This window comes from Neovison vison, chromosome 1, assembly GCF_020171115.1.
Source record: "Neovison vison isolate M4711 chromosome 1, ASM_NN_V1, whole genome shotgun sequence".
Classification (NCBI taxonomy): Eukaryota; Metazoa; Chordata; class Mammalia; order Carnivora; family Mustelidae; genus Neogale; species Neogale vison.
In genome coordinates, this window is record NC_058091.1 from 213,397,501 (window position 1) to 213,419,679 (window position 22,179).

At 36.0% G+C, this 22,179-nt stretch overlaps 1 protein-coding gene across 1 annotated transcript in view; it reads left to right on the forward strand.

The window, feature by feature from the left end:
- Positions 1-22,179, forward strand: part of TBCA (tubulin folding cofactor A) — an 80,304-nt gene that overhangs the window by 36,954 nt on the left and 21,171 nt on the right. The window contains exon 2 of the mRNA XM_044266630.1: positions 20,494-20,599. Within this exon, the coding sequence (XP_044122565.1) occupies positions 20,494-20,599 (106 nt within the window). The remainder of the gene's footprint in view (positions 1-20,493; positions 20,600-22,179) is intronic.

A 22,179-nucleotide genomic window follows, 5' to 3' on the forward strand; every position in this document is an offset into this window, starting at 1 on the left:
TTAACACTGGAAAATTTGAACTGCTGTTTAAAATGTTTGGAAACATTAAAAATTGTTTGAAAGTGTTTATGCACTCCTGGAATGAAATGAGTGCATATATTGTCCCACACATATATTATACTATTTTCTGTAATCTTAAGTAGTATTGTCTAAATTTCATGCATATCATCAGATTTTTAAAAAATATGCAATATTTATTACTATATTGTCTTAAGCGTATTTCCTTTTTACTATATAAAATAAATGAGTGGTTTAAGTTGTACAAAGCACAATGGCTAAAGGACCTTGCAGTTCCTGAAGAATGAAATTTCGGATAAATAGACTACATGTTTCAGGGACTGTTTTGTTTTGTTTTAATTAAAGGCCATTCTCAGTTTTCTTTTTATAGGAATTAGGAAGAAAAAATAGTCTAATCGTTTAAATCATATTGTTAGAAATTTAAAAGTTTAATTAATCAGAGTGTTGAAGCTAGATTTTTAACCTTTTTTACTGTAATAAAAATGCTGCCCTGTCACCCATATGATTTGTGCTATTTGAGAAATTTAAATTAGTGATTACTTACTAATGTTTAGGGATCTGTGGATGAAAATTTTATGTACTGATTTCTTCATAAACTCTAGTTAAGGCATCAATTTTGGAGTGATTATTTAGATAATATTTTCTGTTGCAGCTGTCTTTAAAATTCTCCTTTAAAGGGTGCCTGGGTGGCTCAGTGGGTTAAAGCTTCTGCCTTTGGCTCAGGTCATGATCACAGGGTCCTGGGATCAAGCCCCACATCACATGAGGCTCTCTGCTCAGCAGGAAGCCTGCTTCCCCTTCTCTCTCTGCCTGCCTCTCTGCCTACTTGTGATCTCTGTCTGTCAAATAAATAAATAATATCTTAAAAATAACAAATTCTCCTTTTAAAAAAAAACTGCATTCTTCATGGAATTTGGCTAAAGACCACTGAGCCTTTATTACCATTCAGATACCATATCTCAGGTAGAAAAATAAAATTATATTGGGAAAAGTTGGACTCAATTTTTTAAAAAAACATTGTCACTTATAATAATGTTACTATATGATTTTTTAAACTAAATGTATTGCTTGGTAATATCACAAGATGATGTGACTAGCTACTTTTCTACTAAAATCTGGATTATTTATAAGCAAATTAAAATGTTAAAAGATAGGATAGTAACAAAGTTCATTGTCTTTAATATTAATTACACTAACATAGTATATAGATATATACTAGTATTAGTTAAGCTATTATTGCTGCCACATTGATTTAGTTTAAAAATTAATTATATTAAGTTGTTAGTTAATACAAAATTTTATGAAGTTCTATAATTGGAAATTTTGAATACAATATTTTACATTTTATATAGGGTAAAAATATACTTCAGAAACTTAGAAATTTGTCAAACATTATAGTAAGAATTTTGATTACCTGCCTCTCATTTTGGATCCAAGGAGGTGTTGTATAGAATACAGTTAACATGATCTTGACAGGTAAGTTGAAAAAGTGCTTGCTCAATTTAATCTGAGAGGGATGAAGTAGAGTTTAACATGTTTCCTTGTAGGATTATTCAAAAGCTTTCACTATGTGAATTTTTGAGAGTGGAATAGACTATGCAGTATTTCCTAAGATTTATTCATAAAAATCTTTTTCTTTTTACCACATCTCTTAACATCTCTTGGAGGAGCATTTCTTTGTGTTCTATGAGAGAAAACAATTGTTAACACATTTGAAAAATTGGTAGTTTAGTTATTTTTATGTGGTGAATTAGAAGGTAGATTTGCCCACTACATATAAACATTTTGAGCCAGCTCCCATGTCTTTTTTTTTTTTTTTAAGATTTTATTTTTAAGTAATCTCTACACCCAACATGGGACTTGAACTTAAACCCTGAGGTCAAGCATTGCATGCTCTAGAGACTGAGCCAACCAGGTACCCCACCCCATGTCTTTCTTTAACCCAAATGCTGCTGCTGTTACCTGGGTTTTTTAGGTTAACTGGAGAAAGGTGTTTATTACAGGTATGTCCATATATAATCATGCTAGTCTATCCATAGAATCAAGGTCCTGAAAGATTCTATCAAATAACTCCTCTGAAATAATCCAGGAAGACCATATAGAACAACTTGCAAAAAGTTGTGATGCTCTTAAAAGTGACATAAAATTCATTGTATATTCTGTTTTTGTGAGGTAAGTTAGAGGACTTTTATGTTATTACATGCTAATGCATTGCTCATAGGGCAAGAGCTAACTTAAGGTGGTGTGCCCCCAGTTGTGAAAATGCAGCATTTAAAAAAAAAATTTCATTATTTACTTATTTATTATTTATTTATTTTAGAGAGGAAGGGGGAAGGATAGAGGGAGAATCTTAAAAGCAGGCTCCATGCCCAGCACAGAGCCCAAAGAGGGGCTCAATCTCACAAGAGTAATTTCTGTAGTAAAATGTCATTAAATTGGGCTTATTTTATAATTTTATAAAATTCAAGTATTCTAACTAATGTTACCATTATTTATGAGAAGTGACTGTCATGAGTCAGCTAAAGTCATTTTCATTAAATGATATTTTCCTTGGCTCATTTTAGTTTTGATAACATACTAATTTGAACTAACTATATACTTCATCTGTCTGAATGTTTTAGGCAAACTGAGCTGTTTCACAGAACAGAATTATGGTGTTGGATATTCCTTTTAATACTATAATTTGTTGGGGTGCCTGGGTGGCTCAGTGGATTGGGCCGCTGCCTTCGGCTCGGGTCATGATCTCAGGGTCCTAGGATCAAGTCCCGCATCGGGCTCTCTGCTCTGCACTTGATCTTAGCCAAAAGGCCGAGAAGCGATTGGGCTCTCTGCTCTGCAGGTGATCTGCTTCCTCCTCTCTCTCTCTCTGCCTGCCTGTCTGCCTACTTGTGATCTCTGTCTGTCAAATAAATAAATAAAATCTTAAAAAAGAATACTGTAATCTCTTGGGGTCCTCTTTTAGATGCTGTCTCAAATCCTTTTTAGATCTAAGTTATGTATAACAAATTTAGAAGTAAATTATGAATAATAATGGTACAGATGCCATCCTTCCAATATAGTACTATTTAGCTACCATGTTTTCAGTTTTCTTCTTTTAATGCATCTAAAATTGAATTGGCTAGGTTGGGTTTGATTTGGTTTGGTTTGTAGCTGTATCACACTCTGGCCCATACCGAGCTTGCAAACCAGGACTACTTTATCTAGTACTCGTATGATTCTGATGTTGGTAACTCAAGTTGGGAAAAAGGGCATCATTTTAGAGTGGGATAATGATGAGCTCACTTTTCAAACTAGTTCAGTTAGTTGCTGGTGGAATGTCTAACAAATGGAGATGTTATTAAGACCGAGATCTGGTTTGGACAGAAGATAAAAAGTAAATGTACAGAGAGATTTGTGATTTTTAGGTGATAATTAAAACTGTCGGAAGGTTTTTGTATGGAGATGAAGCAGCAGTGGGACGTGCTATTGCTTTTTCATACAAACTCAAGCAGAAGCTGTTCGCAGTACCTTTAGCCCTTTCATTAGTATATACTTTTCAGTCTCAGTGGTTATCTCAAAACCTTTAAGGGACAGTTTAGGGGATTACTGAAATAATTAATTTTATAATTTTGTTTCATTAATTAATTCCTAAGATAAGTTTATTAGTCCCCGAGAGTCATAATATTGCACAGAAAATAGTAATACTGGTTTTGTATTTGTCATGTATCATCTTAGCTGTTTATGGAATGTCCTGTCATATTTATCAGATTTATTAAAGCATGCATTATATTTGAACAGTGACTGTAACTTGAAACATCAGTTTAGGAGATTAATTGAAGGTTACTGGGAGATGATAAGGTAACAAATACTATAAATTAATCATTTAATTTCTTTCATTTAGATATACAAGAAATTGATAACTTGTTGCTTCCAGTGATGGGAACTGAGCCACTGAGGAGGGTAGGGTGTGGGTGGCCAGTTGCCTTTTCACTTTGTACTCTTCTGTGCTATTCACATTTTGAACCGTGGAATGATTTTACTTTGGGAACAGATAAAAGATATTTGAAAATTTTGAAAATTGGTATATTTACTTCAAACAGAAGGCAATATGATTGTGTTAGTATTGACACTTTATGTTAGAAGTCATGATTTCAAATCTTAATTTCAACCATCGCCTGGCCAGCTGACATTAGGTGACTCATTTCACCTCTTTGAATCAGTTTCTCATTTGCCCTGCTTACCTCTCAGGATAATTGAGTTCATTCAGGTATGTGAGGCACACACTCTGATAGGTGCTGAGAGGAAACACCTTTTTAATCATGTGGGCATCAACTATCAAGTGTAGAACTAGACCCCCCCCCCCAATTTTGTTTTTAAGATTTTATTTATTTGAGAGAGAGCACAGCGGGGTGGGGGGGGGGCGGGGAGTAGCTGCGGGGGAGGGAGAAGCAGACTCCCCACTGAGCAGGGTGCTCCAGAACTAGACAAAATTTTGACCTATTTTGACAAATCCTATATGCTTTGAAGATTAGTCAGAAGAAAAAAGATTAGTAGGAAGAATTTACAGTAGCAGCTTGGGAGTGGTAAGGAAGAGGTTAGTGTGGTCCTTCCAGAAGACAAAGACAGTTGAGTTTACGAAGAATAAGTGAAGTGGGGAAACAGGATAAGGAGTGAGAGAAGGTATTTTGCTAAGAAAGAGCTCCAGCTCCATCTCATCTGATGTATGTTTGTGTGTAGCACATTTTTGTTTTATCTATTTTAAGACAGTACTGTATCATGTTCTTCCTCAGTTTTGCTAGTCCCCAAAATTTTGGCTATAGCTATTAGTTGAAATTTGGGGAAATCTGACTTCGGACTTCACAGTGAACGCTAAAGAATTAGTAAAGAATCACTAAAACTCGACCAGATTTTTAGTACATACATTTTACTGTATAGACCGTAAGTATTAAATCATCAGATTCTGATGTCAGCCTTCACTTCTTTCTTTCTAAGGCACTAGTGAGAATTCCTAATTCAGGGGCCAAGGCTCTAATTTGCAGTCCACTTGCATTTTCCCCAGATGAGTAGATTTTTATTCCCTTCATCTTTTTTGGTGTTTTTGTCCCCATATACTTCTGTATTTCTTCTGTGTGCCTGGTATCTCATTACTATACCCTTAGTCTTCAAAAGCCTAAAATTAACTCTAAATAGTCTTTTACTTTGATTTTTGTGACTGCTTTTTCCTGGTGTAAAACTTGTTGCCTACTTTATTTGCTAAGTCATGTATATAACTTTTTCTAATCTTGAATATTTTTTTCCCTCTTCAGTGGGAAAGATAAAAATTTTAAATCCATTTAAAATTTGTTGAGCTCCTAATTTATAAGTACATACAGTTTCCTTGATGCCATATTGTTTCCTTGGTAGCACCATTAAATGGCTTACCCCAGAGTAGTTTGTAGACTTTTAATGTTGAACTACCTAATACCCACTCTCCTGTAAGTTACAGTTTAAGGGCATTTATATTTTACTATTTAATATTTAACATCCGATATTTTGTAAGTTAAAGGAGCAATTTGTAAATGGAAAATATAGATAGAAGATTGTATTTATTATGGATATTAGCCTCTGTAACCACCATGGCTATTAAAAACAAGCACAAATGTTTAAAATTTTACACGGGTTTAGTTTTTTGTTTTGTTTTGTTTTTTAAAAGATTTTATTTATTTTTTTGTCAGAAAGAGAGAGGGAGTAGCAGACACAGGGAGAAGTAGGTTCCCCGCTGAGCAAGGAGCCCCATGCGGGACTCAATGCCAGAACCCTGGGATCACCATCTGAGTCAAAGGCAGTGCTTAACCGACTAAGCCACCCAGGCATCCCATACACAGGTGTAGTTTTAATTGAGAAATAGAGACTTTTGCATAAAATTTATATAGAGTATTTGTTAAAACTGTAGAAGAGATAAAATTGGGTATTATGTAGGTACTTCCTCTTTACGTTTTTCATGTGTATTTGTAAATGGGAAGAAAAAGATGAGGTATCTCAATCTTTGAGTGATTTAGCAGTTCAGAATGAATGAGTAAGAAAGCATTCTTTCATAATTGCAGAACAGACTTTTGCTTTTAATGACTCTCACTTCAGATGCTTTAACTTCAGAGTAACAGAAAATTAAGCTGTATGTGGGTTAGACAGTACGGATGTTCATCATCTCATACAATAAACAGTCTAGAGGTAAGAGTTAGTTAACTGAGTAGATTGATACCAAATCAAAGATTCAAGTTCTCTGATACCCCAGAATGATCTGTCATTTTAGGCTGGATCCTCATGATCCCATGGTACCTGCCACAAGTGGCAGATGTCACAGGTGAGAAAACGGAATTATATCTGCTTATATTACATTTGCAAAGAATAGCAACCTTCTCAGAACTGCCCCCCCCCCCCATGAATAGCCGTTTTGTAGCTTTGGCCACAGTTGGGTCACTTATACATGCCTAAGCTACCACTTGGCAGGGGTGGCTTCTTTCTTTGAAAGACCTGGCTGCTTGGATGATCATAAAATTCTGTGAGCAGGTAAGAAGTGGCTGTTGGGTAGGGAATCAGTAATGCCTGTTGCAGTTGAGCCCATTTTGTTCTTTTTTTTTTTTTTTAACGTGTTCAAATGTTTAATAATTATTTTTAAAAGTAAGTACATCAGTAGTAGCTAAGAGTAATAACTATGGAATAAAGCAGTTCTTTGACACTCAGCAGCTATGAGAACTTACACAAGCATATGAATTTCAGTTACTACTAAAATGGGAGTAATAATGGTACCTATTTTATAGGGTTGTTTTGAGGATTAAATGCCATAATGCATGCAGCATGCTTTGACTTAGTATTTGGCCCATAGTAAATGATCACTATGTGTTAACTGCTTTTATTTTCATATTTTAATTTTAACTTACCTTGAATGATTGAAGCTTTTGCCTAAATCTATTATATATTATGTTTTATGGGACGCCAATATTGTAACTATCTCTTCTTGAGTTTTAATTGTTGAACTTTACCATAGGTCTGGTTTTGGGGGAAGCAAATTTGATGATGGCTGTTGAAACACTTAAACATCAGAAGTCATTCATCCAACCTACCTTTTTTATAAGTGCTGCTCTCTGTTTTCAGCATAATTTTGATTATTATTATCATTTTTGATCAGTTTCATGAAGTAATACAGCTTACATTATACTCATTTCTGAAATATTGATCCTGCTTTAGTTCTATTTAAATATAAAGACTTTTTTTTTTTTTTAAGATTTTATTTATTTCTCAGAGCATGCATTAGCAGGGGGAACAGCAAGCAGAGGGAGAAGCAGGCTCCCCACTGAACAGGGAGCCCAATGCAGAACTCAATTCCAGGACCCTGGGATCAGGACCTGAGCTGAAGGCAGATGCTTAGCCAACTGAGCCAACCAGGTGTCCCTAAATATAAAGACTTCTGAAAACATTGTGGGGAGGGATAGTTAACAAGGGACTATAAAATGGGAATGATACTTAAATAGGCCTATAATTATTTAATGCAATAAAGTACTTAAAGGTCTGTTCATATTAGGCCCTCAATAAAAGTTTCTTTTCTTCCTTATCTCTCATATGATGAAATCTCAAAAGTATTGTTTGTTTCTTCAGAGGCAGAAGAGATTGTTACCAGCTGTGTCAGTAAGGGTGAATGATATCAATCAGGATAAAGAAAGTTATGCTAGGAATTTCAAACAGGGACTTAATAACAGGAAATTGATTATGTAGGTGTTGATATAACTTTAATGAAATGCTAAAATTTCATTGGCTGACCAGGGGTCAACTTAGCCATCACTTATATCATGGTTTCTATGAGAAAAAAATAGGTAGGCATACCTTAACTTTTAAACAAACATTAAAACCACAAATATTTCAAATAAGTTGGGAAAGATGTATTTTGCTCATAGTTCTTCTCTGACAGTTGAAAATGAATAAATAGATTATATATTATTTTAAATATGGTATATAACATAGGATTGCGTTTCTTTTTCAGTGGATGCTAGGCTACCCAAAGGAGATTATTCTTAAAAAACCAAGTTAAATGAATTTTCTTTTTTATTAATTGCTTCATAGTACAACCGTAACTCTGGAGGTGGAGGGTGCTTTTCCTGGAGTTTCTGGTTGCCTTTGTTTTTTTTTTTTGTTTTGTTTTGTTTTTTTGCCTTTAATTGAGGGGGCAGATAAAGATGTGGCTTCCATTTATCTTCCACTCATTGTATCTGTTCCTTAGAATCTATTCCATTCTTCTTCTTAAAGATACTCTTGTAAGAGTCCACATTAAGATTCTAGGCCAAGCCTACTGCACAGTTTCAATCCTGGGATTTTTTTTTTCTTCATTAGACCATTGTATTTATATTAACCATTTTTTTCCCTTGATTTTCATCTTCAATTTGCTGGAATACATTCTTAAGTATATTTCTCAGAAAGAGGGAATTGCAGAAATTTCTGAACTTTTATAGAACTAAAAAATATTCCCCTGGCCTGTGACTTATTTCATCAGTTATCCATATGACTTAATGTCTCCTTCAGATCTTAACTCACATATCCTCTTCTCAAAGAGGCCTTCCTTGACTGTCGTATTTTAAATTGCAAATCCTGTGTATTATCAACCCATCGTCAGTGATTTTTCTCTTAATGTACTTAACACATGCTAACATGCTATATATTTTGTTTATTTTATTTATTCTGTTTCCCTAATAAAATGCTATACAGCAGAAATTTATGTAGTTTTGTTCACTGCTACATCCTTGTGATACAAAATCATGCCTGGCACATAATAGCCCCTCAGTAAATAATCACTGAATGAGTTAGTTAATGTTTCCCTCACTATTAACAATTACAAATCCAAGTTATAAGTCATTTTCTCTTAGAACTTTTAAGGGATTGTTCCATTGTCTTCTGGTATCTAGTGTTATTAATGCAAAATGTAACATCAGTCTCTCTCTTTTTTTCTTTTTCCTTTTATGGGTGACGTGTTCTCCCTTTCAGAGCTTTCATTTTCAGGGGTACCTGGGTGGCTTGTCAGTAAAGCATCTGCCTTCGACTCAGGTGATGATCCCGGGGTCCTGAGATCAAGCCCCCCAGGGAGCCCGCTTCTTCTTCTCCCTCTGCTGTTCCCCCATTTGTGCTGTCTCTCAAATGAATTAATAAAATCTTTAAAAAGAAAGCTTTCGTTCCTGGAAATTTTGGATCTCTGGAAATTTTCAGCATTGTATATAGAAGTGGGTTTTTTCATTTATTCTAGTTACTACATAGGAAGCTCTTTAAATTAAGAATTTTGTTTTTTTCCAGCTCTGGGAAATTATATTCTTAAAAAAAAAATAATTCTTACCCTCTTTTTTTTTTCTGTAGTATCAACAACTATTGATTGTCAAATCTCTTTTCCCTTCATGTGCCATTTTCCACATTTTTCTCTTTTTAATTTTATATCTCTTTGAAGTTTGATATGTTTATAATAAATGGTGAAATCTGGCTACCATTTTCTTTGACTAAAATGAAATACAGTAGGCTATAATAGGATAGATTGTGTTAATATTGTATTTTGTTTATTACTAATAATATTGAATGGCAGTGGTGACTTATCACATCAGTAGGAAAAGGAAATATTCATCAGTAAATGATCCCTGGCTTATTGGAAGAGGACTTGCTCTAATTTCTTATCAGACACTATATATTTTAAATATTATGTAATAAAATATTACTCATCCATAAAATGTATGAGTAGAGATGTTTGTTACAGTATTATTTATAATATGTGAAAGGCCTAAATGGACAATAAGGTAGTACTTTATTAAACTCTCATACTGGTACTGTGAAATGCTTTGTGACTATTAACAGCTGTATTTTTCAAAGAATATTCAGTAATACTGAAAATGATACATTGAGCATAGCATAAAATGTAAATGTGTTGAATCATTATGTTGTGTACCTAAAAGTAGTGTAACAGTGTATGTCAACTATACTTCTGTAAAAAAGACAGAAAGAAAATGATGTATTATCCCAGTAATTTGTGTCTACACACACACACATAAATTTTCACACGTGCTTAAAGAAAAGGACTAGTGGAAAATATTCAAAATGTTAATACAGGTCCATATTCCCATATATGAAACCATTGGGCCAATACGTATTCCTGAATTCCAAATTTTTTAGATTTTAGAACATAAATCTATGTTTTCATAACATCTGGAGAAGTACTCTATAATCAAACATGTATTTCTGCAGTGAAACGTGACTATTCACATTAAGTAGGATACATAAAGTTTATAATTTCATGTCAGTGGAGGTTACATTTTGCTGCTAAATCAGATTATGCCAAACTTAATTTTAAAGTTTCCTTTTAAACCTTTTTTGGATTTCGAAATTACGTGCATTTTGGTCAATAATTATTTAAGCAAGGAAATTATGAATTTGTTTAATTATTTTTATAATTTTTCACATATTTCTAGGAACATATAAATATGTATGTCACAGGAAAAATATTTTCATAAAAATTTCAAAACTATGATTTTATATAATTAATTGAATTAAGCTTTCCTATTAAATCTTAGCCTTCTCTAAAAGAAGGGAAAAGAACCAAATTCACCTTCCGATACTCATTCAATGATTTAACAAATACTTGTCCAGTAACTAATATTTCTTTTTAAAGATTTTATTTATTTATTTGACAGAGAGACGGCACAAGCAGGCAGAGTGAGAGAGAGAAGTAGGCTCCCTGCCAAGCAAGGAGCCTTATGTGAGACTCAATTCCAAGACCCTGGGATCATGACCTGAGTCGAAGGCAGCCGCTTAACTGACTGAGCCACCCAGGGGTCCCTACTAACTACTAGTTTAATAAACATAAATAACCTTACAAGTTATCAGAGAAATTAATATTTCAAACTATGATATATTTTCAGAAATTTAATAATTCTGACAATTCCAGTTGTTTATGAGGATGCCAAGGAGCACTAGGAAATTTTGTACAGTGCAGGTTGGGTATCAGTTGATAAAAACCATTTTGGAAAGCAATTTGATAATATCTGGTGAAGTTGAAGTTGCATATATTTCTCTGTAAAATCTCTTTCATGTCATGTGACTTGTCATTAATACATTGATTTGTACAGTTCACTTCTACTGCATCTTGCCCCCTAGCATTTTATTCACTATAATTTTATATTACTGGGTTCTCACTACCTGTGATTTTTTTTTTTTCTTTTTCCAGGGCAGTGCATGTGCTGTTCAGTAACTTGCTTCCTGAGCCTTTTCACCAAAAAAGGGCTTTTTAAACAAAAACTTTACTTTTTTTTTTTTTAAGATTTTATTTATTTATTTGACAGAAAGAGATCACAGAGAGGTAGAGAGGCGGGGCGGCGGGGGGGCCGGAAGCAGGCTCCCTGCTGAGCAGAGAGCCCGATGCAGGGCTCCCAGGACACTGGGATCATGACCTGAGCCGAAGGCAGAGGCTTTAACCCACTGAGCCACCCAGGCGCCCCTACTTTTGGTTGTTTTGATATGCCAATAGCCATGCAAATACTCAGCACCTTTACTTATCAGATGTGGTATGTAGTTAAGAGTCCTTTAATTTTGCTGGGGTTATTACTATTTTCTGTAGACAGGTACAGTGGAGAATAGGATGACTTGGATTACGAACCAAAATTATTTGTGGGCCTAGGCATGGAATCCGTCTCTTTCATTGCATACTTTCTCTAGAATCACAGCTTTCTTATTTCAGTATAATGTGATAAACACTAAGGTGGTTAAGAGGAGTTGAGTAGAACTAAATAGAGGTCTTCTAAGTCAGGGGTCAGCAATGCTTTTTGTAAAAGAACAGTTAGTATATATTTTAGGCTGTTTGAGCCGTACATTTCTATCACAACTACTCATTTGCTATTGCTGCATGAAAACTAATCAGAGATGATATATAGATGAACGAGTGTGGCTGGACACAGAAATTTGAATTCCATGTGATTTTTACAGGACACAAAATATTTTTAAAATTTATTAGCCATTTAAAAATAAGCTTAGGGGCGCCTGGGTGGCTCAGTGGGTTAAGCTGCTGCCTTCGGCTCAGGTCATGATCTCAGGGTCCTGGGATGGAGTCCCGCATTGGGCTCTCTGCTCAGCAGGGAGCCTGCTTCCTCCTCTCTCTCTCTGCCTGCCTCTCAGCCTACTTGTGATCTCTCTCTGTCAAATAAATAAATAAGGGACGCCTGGGTGGCTCAGTCGGTTAAGCATCTGCCTTCTGCTCAGGTCATGATCTCAGGGTCCTTGGATCACTTCCAGTATGTGGCTCCCTGCTCAGCGAGGAGCCTGCTTCTCCTTCTTTCCGTACCCCCAACCACACCCCACATGTGTGCTTGCTTGCTTTCTCTCAAATAAATAAGATCTTTAAAAAAAAAGGAATAGTGAAAATGTCATTGCTAATCCCAATGGCTTCTGAGTATCCTTGATATCCTGAATAAAAATCATGATGCTATAAAGATAATAAAAACAACAGTAATAACACTGTTGTGTTGACCATACACAGGTTCCTCCAGCAAAGATTCAAACTCATTTGCTTATTCGAACCACCTATAAGGCCTGAATGTTTAGGAAACAGGAAGTTGTGTGAATTGGCTCAAAATGAACAGCACATGCCTCCTCTGAAAAAAAAGCAGTAGCCACCACGTAGCTTTGTCCTGTAGAGGGAAAGAAGCCCCAGTGTTCTTGATGAAAAACATCCAAGAGAAATCAAGACCTACATAAATCAAGACTAAATGTTAGTTGAATTAAATCTCCTAGTTGTTTAATATAACAAATCTGTTTTTGTTTTTTATTCTTTTTTTAGAACATTTTAATTTAAATTCGGTTAATATATAATGTATTATTGGTTTCAGAAGTATAGGCCTGTGATTCCTCAGTCTTACATAATACCTAGTGCTTATTACATCATATGTCCTCCTTAATGTCCATCACCCAGTTATCCCATCTTTCCACCCATCTCCCCTCCACCAACCCTCTATTTGTTTCCTGTGATTAAGAGTCTCTCATGGTTTGTCTCCCTCTCTGGTTTCATCTTGTTTTTTTGTCTTCTTTTCCACTATGATCCTCTGTTTTGTTTCTTAAATTCTATTAAATTCCAGTATCAATGAGATAATATAATTGTCTTTCTCTGGCTTATTATGCTTAGCATAATACACTGCAGTTCCATTCACATCTTCGCAAATGTCAAGATTTCATATTTTTGATAGCTGCATAATATTCCTGTCTCTGTGTGTGCGCGCGCGCGCACATGTGCACGCACACGCATACACCACATCTTCTTTATCCATTTATCTGTCGGTGGACATCTGGGCTCTTAGCATAATTTAGCTATTGTGGACATTGCTGGTATAAACGTTGGGGTGCAGGTGCCCTTTCGAATCACAACATTTATATCTTTGGAGTAAATACCAAATAGTGTAATTGCTGGGTTATAGGGTAGCACTATTTTCAACTTTTAGAGGAAATCCATACTGTTTTGCAGTGTGACTGCACAAGCTTGCATTCCCACCAACAGTGTAGGAGGGTTCCCCTTTCTCTGCATTCTTGTCAACATCTATCATTTCCTTACCTGTGAATTTTAGCCATTCTGACTGGTGCGACTTGGTATCTCATTGTGGTTTTGATTTGGATTTCCCTGATGCCAAGTGATATGGTGCATTTTTTCATATGTCTTTTGGCCGTTTATATGTCTTCTTTGGAGAAATATCTATTCATGTCATCTTCCCATTTCATGACCGGATTGTTTTTGGGGTGTTAAGTTTGATAAGTTCTTTATATTTGAATACTAGCCCTTCATCTGATATATCATTTGCAAATATCTTCTCCCATTCTGTCTGTTGTCTTTTGGTTTTGTTGACTGTTTCCTTTGTTGTGCAAAAGCTTTTTATCTTGTTGAAGTCCCAATAGTTTATTTTTGCCTTTGTTTCCCTGCCACTTTGCTGAATTCCTGTATGAGTTCTAGCAATTTTGGGATGGAGTTTTTCGAGTTTTCCACATAGAGTATCATGTCATCTGCAAAGAGTGAGAGTTTGACTTCTTTGCCGATTTGGATGCCTTTTATTTTATTTTTTTTCTGAGTGCTGAGGCTAGAACTTCTAGTACTACGTTGAACAGTGGTTTTGATAGTGGGCATCCCTTTCATGTTCCTGACCTTAGGGGAAAAGTTCTCAGTTTTTCCCTATTGAGAATGATATTCACTGTTGGCTTTTCGTATAAGACTTTTATGATACTGAGGTATGTTCTTTCTCTCCCTACCCTGTGAAGAGTGTTAATCAAGAAAGAATGCTGTACTTTATCAGTACCTTTTCTGCATCTGTTGAGAGGATCATATGGTTCTTGTCCTTTTATTTATGTAGTGTATCACATTGATTGATTTGCAGATGTTGAACAAGGATGAGGGGAAATAATCCATATTGATGGGTCTGGGTGTTGCTTTTTTTGTCCAATCTGTTACCCTGTGTCTTTTGATTGGGGCATTTAGCCCATTTACATTCAAAATAACTATTGAAAGATAGTGCTATTGTATTGCCTGTAAAGTCAGTGTTTCTGCACATTGTCTCTGTTCCTTTCTGGTCTGTGTTACTTTGGGTTCTCTTTTGCTTAAAGGATCCCTTTTAATGTTTCTTGTATGGCTGGTTTGGTGATCACAACTTCTTTTAGTTTCTGTTTGTCCTGGAAGCCTTTTATCACTCCTTTTCTTTTGAATGACATCCTGGCTGGATAAAATATTCTTGGCTCCTCTCTCTCTGCCTGCCTCTCTGCCTACTTGTGATCTCTGTCTGTCAAATAAATAAATAAAATATTTAAAAAAAAATATTCTTGGCTTCATATTTTTCTCATTTAGCACCGTGAGTTACCATGCCAGTCCTTTCTGGCCTTCCGGGTCTCTATGGATAGGTCTGCTGCCAATCTAATGTTTCTTAACATTAAGAACAATTCTTTTAGGTTTCAGAACTCTTGTCTCAGCTGCTTTCAGGATTTTCTCTTTGTCTCTGAGATTTTTAGGTTTCACTATTATATGTCGGGGTGTTGACCTATTTTTATTGATTTTGAGGGGGTTTTCCATGCCTCCTAGATTTTCGTGCCTGTTTTCTTCCCCAGAGTGGGGAAGTTCTCTGCTGTAATTTGCTGCAGTATACCATCTGCCCCCCCCCCTTCTTCTGGGATCCCAATTATTCAAATATTGATTTGCTTTATGGTATCACTTACCTCCCACGTTCTCTCCTCCTGATCCAGTAGTGGTTTATCTCTCTTATTATCAGCTTCTTTATTTTCTATTGTTTGATCTTCTGTATCACTAATTCTCCCTTCTGCGTCATTTATCCTAGCAGTTAGAGCCTTCATTTTTACTGCATTCGACTTGGTTAGATTTTAATTCTTATATTTCTCCAGAAAGGGATTCTCTAGTGTCTTCTATGCTTTTTTCAAGCCCAGCTAGTATCATTATACTTATTATTCTGAACTCTAGTTCAGACATCTTACTTTTGTCCATACTGATTAAGTCCCTGGCAATCAGTACCACCTCTTATTCTCTTGTCCGAGGTGAGTTTTTCTGTCTTGTCATTCTGCCCAGTTAGGAATAGAAATACTAAAATGGCAAAAATGGGCCCAGAGAAATATACACTAAACAAATCAGATTAGACCTGAAACAAACAAATCCCAAAACAAGCAAACAAAACAAAAAGTAAAACTAAAATTAAAACACACACATACAGAGGCACCTGGGTGGCTCAGTGGGTTAAACCTCTGCTTTTGGCTCAGGTCATGATCCCAGGGTCCTGGGATTGAGCCCCACATTGGGCTCTCTGCTCAGCAGGGAGCCTGCTTCTCCCCACCTCTCTGCCTGCCTGTGGTCTCTCTGTCAAATAAATAAATACTAAACACATACACACATACAAACAAAAATCAGAATATAATCAGACAGGTGGATGGAACAGAGCAATACACTGGGTCCTGTGTGTTTGTTTTGGTCTGTTAGAAAACTAGATCCCAAAATTGTAAAGAAAGAAAAACTTACATATGTAGAAAATAAAATTAAATACAATGAAATGATAGAATGTAACTGTAAAAATGAAAATTAAAAGGCAAGAGGAGAAAAAAGAAAAGGAGTATACACAGGTTAACAGAACAGAGCGATATCCTAAGTATATTTGGGCTGGTTTGTTAGAAGAAACTATGTAATAAAATTGTAAAGAAAGAAAACTTATGTATATACAAAAATAAAATTAAATACATTGAAAGGATAGAATGTATCTGTAAAGATGAAAATTTAAAAAGGCTTTAAGATAACAAAAAAACCCAAAAGACAAAGAAAAAAGAAGAAGAAAGTATATGATCAGGTAGGTGAAAAGAACAGAGCCATACGCTAGATTCTGGATATATTTTGGTCTGTTGGAAGAAACTGAATCCCGAAATTACAAAGAAAGAATGCATACATTCACAATAACAAAATCAAATACAATGAAAGAATGGAATATAAGTATAAAAATGAAAATTTTAAAAGGTTTTTTAAAAGTTGATAAAACAAGAAATTGGTTGTAAAAGTGGGGGGCAGGGATTGAGAGGCTAAAGAATCACGGGGGGAGAAAACATTGAATTTTAGATGCTGTATTGCCTAGCACTGGAGTTTTGCAATTCTCATTGCTTGGTCAACTTGGTCTTGGTTGGATGTTCTTGCTGATCTTCTGGAGGAGAGGTCTGTTGCATTGATTTTCAAGTGTCTTTGCTCCAGGAGGAATTGCACTGCTCTTGCCAGGGGGCCAGGCTAAGTAATCTGCTGGATTGCTATATGTGGCTTTTGTTCCCTGAAGGCTTTCCACACCACTTTCAAGAATGAGAATGAAAGGGGCATCTGGGTGGCTTAGTGGGTTAAAGCCTCTGCCTTCGGCTCAGGTCATGATCCTGGGGTCCTGGGATTAGGCTCCAAATCCAGCTCTCTGCTCAGCCAGGAGCCTGCTTCTCCCTCTCTCTCTCTGCCTGTCTTTCTGCCTACTTGTGATCTCTCTCTGTGTCAAATAAATAAATAAAATCTTAAAAAAAAAAAAAAAAAAAAAGAATGAGAATGAAAATGATGGCCTCCCAGTCTCCAGCCTTGGAGCCAAGAGCCTGGGGCCCCACTCCTCATTGTGCCCTCAGGGAAAAACAGTCAGTCACTCCTGTCTGCCTGGTCTCTGCTGTCTGTGCTCTCCCAGCCTGCTACTGAGTGTTTGTATTTCAGGCATGGGACCCCATTTTGAGTCCCCAAACTCTGAAGGCTCCTGTAGTACACACTTGTGGCTCTCCTTCGGCAGGGTAGGAAGGGGGATCTCACTGGTTCTGCCACTTGCTGAGCCCCTTCTCAGAGAGTAGTCCCCTCCCCATCCCGGGGTGCACAGTTTATGGCACCCTAGACCTGAGAGCCCGCTCCTGGGCTTGTTGATTGCAGCCAGCTTGCCTGCTCCAATGCCTGGTTGCTCTGTCACACTCAGGCACCCCTGGTCTTTCTGTGACCCTGGGGATCCTGAGACCACACTGTCCCGCCTAGGATTCTGCCCGCTTTGCCACCTGAGCACCTTTCAGGCAGGGATGTTCCTTACCGGAGCAGACTTCTAAAAGTTGTGATTTCCAGTAGCCGGCTTACTTAGGGCTCCCTCCCCCTGCAGTTTATCTTCCCATATACTGCCTCATTCTCACTTCTCCGTACCTTCTACCATAGAGAAAGTGGTTGCTTTTCTATTTGTAGAGTTGCAACTATTATTTTCTTAGCTCTCTGGTTGAGTTCATGGGTGTTCAGAATGATTCCTGAGACCAAATGAAACCAGGGTCTCCTACTGTTCTGCCATTTTGGACTCTTCCTCTCTGGCTTCTTTCACTTAGCACGATGTTTTCATTGATGTTGTACCATTAGTCAGTATTTCATTCCTTTTTATTGCTTAATATTACTCTGTCGTATGGGTATATTATATTTTATTTATCCACCATTTCATAGACTTTTGAGTTGTTTTCACATTTGGCCTCTTATGCGTAATGCTGCTTTGAATAATCCTAATACCAGAATACATATTCTTTGGGGTTTTTTGTTCGGTTTTGGTTGGGAGGGGCAGAGAGAGAAGGAGAGAGAGAACCTTAAGCAGGCTCCTTGCCAGCACAGAGCCCCACACAGAGGTCAATCTCACAACCCTGATATCAAGACCTAAACCAAAATCAAGAATCAGATACTTAACTGACTGAGCCACCCAGGTGCCCTAGCAAGTAGTGTTTTTTTTTTTTTCTTTTTTTTTTTAAGCTTATTTGACCACTTGGATACCAAGGAGTAGTTTAGAAAACATCAGACTACATATTTAAAAATGACGTTAATGCCATACTTACATAGTTAAAAGTCTTAAGTTATTTATCACTTCCCTAATGATTATCATTTCTTAAAGTTTCTCCTTTGTCCTTTTTATGCCTATCCTTTTTTGTTGCTCTAATTTTTGCAGTTTCCTCTCGTGTATTTGTCTAAGTACTGAAAGTGACCAGATTTTGAAATTGCTGTTTCTCTGTGGGTGTGGGTTTGAAACACTAATAGAAAATATTTTCAGGGGTGCCTGGGTGGCTCAGTGGTCAAGCCTCTGCCTTCGGCTCAGGTCATGATCTCGGGGTCCTGGGATCGAGCCCCGTATTGGGCTTTCTGCTCAGCAGAGAGCCTGCTTCCCCCTCCCACTGCCTGCCTCTCTGCCTACTTGTGATCTCTCTGTCAAATAAATAAGTAAAATCTTAAAAAAAAAAAAAGAAAGTATTTTCAGTTAATTATGCCTTTAAAATATAATGTTATGACTTATTTTTGTACTTGTTATTTTAATAGCATTTACAAAACTTGAAAAGAGCAATGTTTAGAGAATTACAACTATTAGATACATTTTTGTTGTCTTTCTAATTGAATTTTGCTTTATTCCAGAAAATTTAGAAAATATTGCTAAAGGAATAACTAGTGAACTTTAAAATTATTCAAAATTGAAAAGACTGGTAGACTTTGATCCAGATCAGGAAAGATGGCGCCATTACAATGGAGAAGCATATGAGGATGATGAACATCATCATAGAGGTGGTATTCATTGTCAGACCTCGTAATGAGGCCAGTGAATAACACTGACTATTACCATTTTATATGTGGTAGTGAATTGGTGAAGGGCTGTAATCATAATTCACTACTTGGCTATTGGGGTTTTTTGTATTAATATTTAGCTATAGGAATGTTTTAAAAGTCAAATGAAGAATAAACTCAAATGTAAAAGCTCGAAGAAAAATTTAACTCTCAACTGACCCCTGTACCCCAGATCATTAGGGCTCTTCTCCTCAGATAACCAGAAATAGTACTTTCCCAAGTACTGTTATTTCCCTTATTGTTTCTTGAGTATCCTCTGTTATTTGTTTATATTCATTGCCCTGCGTGGAGCTTGAGATTCTTTACCCCTTTGTTCCTCCCTTGACACGCACATACTCTTTCTCTATCTAAAATAAATAAATAAAGTCTTTTTTTTTTAATGTTTTGAAATAAACTTAAAAATCTTCATTGTAAATGATTAGACAGAGGCCATTCTCTAATAATGATTTTTAAATGCTAGCTCAGCAACACAGTTCTAGAAATTAATAAGTGAACCAGATGGAGAAAGCTTCTTTTAATACATATGGACTCTGAAAGCTTTTTATTCTGCTTTTTAGATGTTGTTTATATCAGAGTGTTAGTGTTTTCTTGAACTACATTTTTATTTTATATTAAAACTTTGATAAACTAGGATTAGAGGGGATTGAGTTATTATGATCGATTGTACTTTGGTTATATGAGGAATAATCAGTAGAACTTTGTATTTCTCTCTTCCAGTTTATTGTTGATCTTTATCAACACCTTTTCTTGTTTTAGTAAATAAATACGTGTTTCCACTGTTTGTCCCTAGGAGAATCATGTCTAAATGATGTACCCCAGTCCCTCACATGAAGAAGGTCAGGCATAAAATTAATTGAATAGTAAATACTTGTTAAATAGTTTTGCTTTTGAAAATAATGTTATCCTTCCTTATTTTGGATTTGGCATGCAATGTACTGATTTTTTTTTTTTTCCAGTGAGCTGAGCTTTTTCCCATTATGTTCCAAATATATGTATAAAAGTTTGGAAAATACATACTAATTAAAAGGCAAGACAAATGTTAGTACATCATAATTTTGAGTGTTTTTACATTGTAAATACAAATATTATCGCGGAACACGTTTTTAATTAAAAATTTTAAGAATTTTATGCTTTGAAGATTGTACTTGATTTAGACACGTAGAGGACTTAAGGGCCTGAGGATCAGACTTCTATCTATGGCTATTTTTCTTTGCTCCTCTCCTCCTCCCCAGCCAGCACACATACTTTGGTATCTTAAGTATGTTTTATATTTACATTTTCTTTGTTTCCCATGTTCTTTTTGCTAGAGAAAAAGTTAATTCTTGGAACCATTTTTGGTTTATTTATAGATTGGTCAAAGAAAAAATGATGTATGAAAAAGAAGCAAAACAGCAAGAAGAAAAAATTGAAAAAATGAAAGCTGAAGATGGTGAAAATTATGCCATTAAAAAGCAGGTAAATTGTATCTTTAATAATAATAGCTAACATTTACAGAATACCATGTTAACGAATACATTAACAGCCCTTTGAGAAGGTGCTGTTATTTTCTTCTTTACTATTAAAACATCCATTTAAAAATATGGAAACACAGGTTACATAGTTTGCCTAAGTCACATAACCACCAAGCAGTATAGCTAGGGTTTGAATACAGGAGTTCTGGGTCTAAAATTTGTACTCTTATCCATTAAGCTATCCTGCCTCTCCATTTTAAGTATTAAATATAAAAAATGAGGGCACCTGTCTGGCTTAGTCAGAAGAATATGAGTATTGATCTCAGGGCTCTGAGTTTTAGCCCCACATAGTTCATAGAGATTACTACAAAAAATAAACTCAGGGGCGCCTGGGTGGCTCAGTGGGTTAAGCCGCTGCCTTCGGCTCAGGTCATGATCTCAGGGTCCTGGGATCGAGTCCTGCATCGGGCTCTCTGCTCAGCATGGAGCCTGCTTCCCTCTCTCTCTCTCTGCCTGCCTCCATCTACTTGTGATTTCTCTCTGTCAAATAAATAAATAAAATCTTAAAAAAATAATAAAAACATAAACTCAAAAATACTTAATATATAAGTGGCCTATTCTTATATTAAATGTGCTTGTATGTTAAATTTACAAATACTTTCCCCAAACTGATGAGAAGACCACCAAAATAAGTATATATATTATACTTTCAGTGGCTTCTTCTAATTATCCTCATGACATATTTCATCTCCTTTTTGATACCTGCTTATCCAACCTTCTCTCTTGCTGTTCCCTAGCTGGACCTCTTAGGTCCAGCCTTTTTGTTGCCTGCACATGCTCTTTCCTTTGCCTCTGACATACTACATGTGTATGAAATGCTCTTCCTGCTTCTCCTACCTACCCTTTCTTTATAAATTTCTCTTTATCTTTTAAATATCCCGTACCTTCTGCCTCAACACTGAGATAGATATCCCTCCTCTGTTCTCCCATAACATCTTATTTATTCCCATCAGAGCATTTATTGAATAGTCACTCTTGGCTGATACTTGTTTATAATTCCTTCAGAAAATAGAAGCTATTGGGAGCTTTGCCTTTTCCTACCACAAAATCTTTCAACCTATTTGCATCTGTACCTGTACTATTTTCCTTCCTGTTAGAATGGATTATGTTCCCTAACCCTTGTTAAAACCATCAGTGACATTATTTTCACATTTTTGTCCTCATCTGACATAGCTTCAACAGCATTTGACGCAAGTAACCACTCTCCTTGAAGCATTTTTTAAATATTATTTTCTTTGCTAGAATAATAGCCTCCTAGTTTTCCTTCTGTTTTGCTACCATTCCTCGGTCTCCTTTGCTGAAACTCTCCCTCCCTCTCCGTGTGTGTGTGTGTGTGTGTGTGTGTGTGTGTGTGTTAACCTTTAAGAGTTCTTTCTGCAACCTCTGGGTGTTAAGTTCATACCATCATAAAACTTCATTTTTATGTTCACTCATTTATTCACTCAACAGATATCTATTGAATCCCCTGCTACTTGCCAAATACTGTTCTAGACATTCGTTTAGGCATGATATTAAAAAGAACAA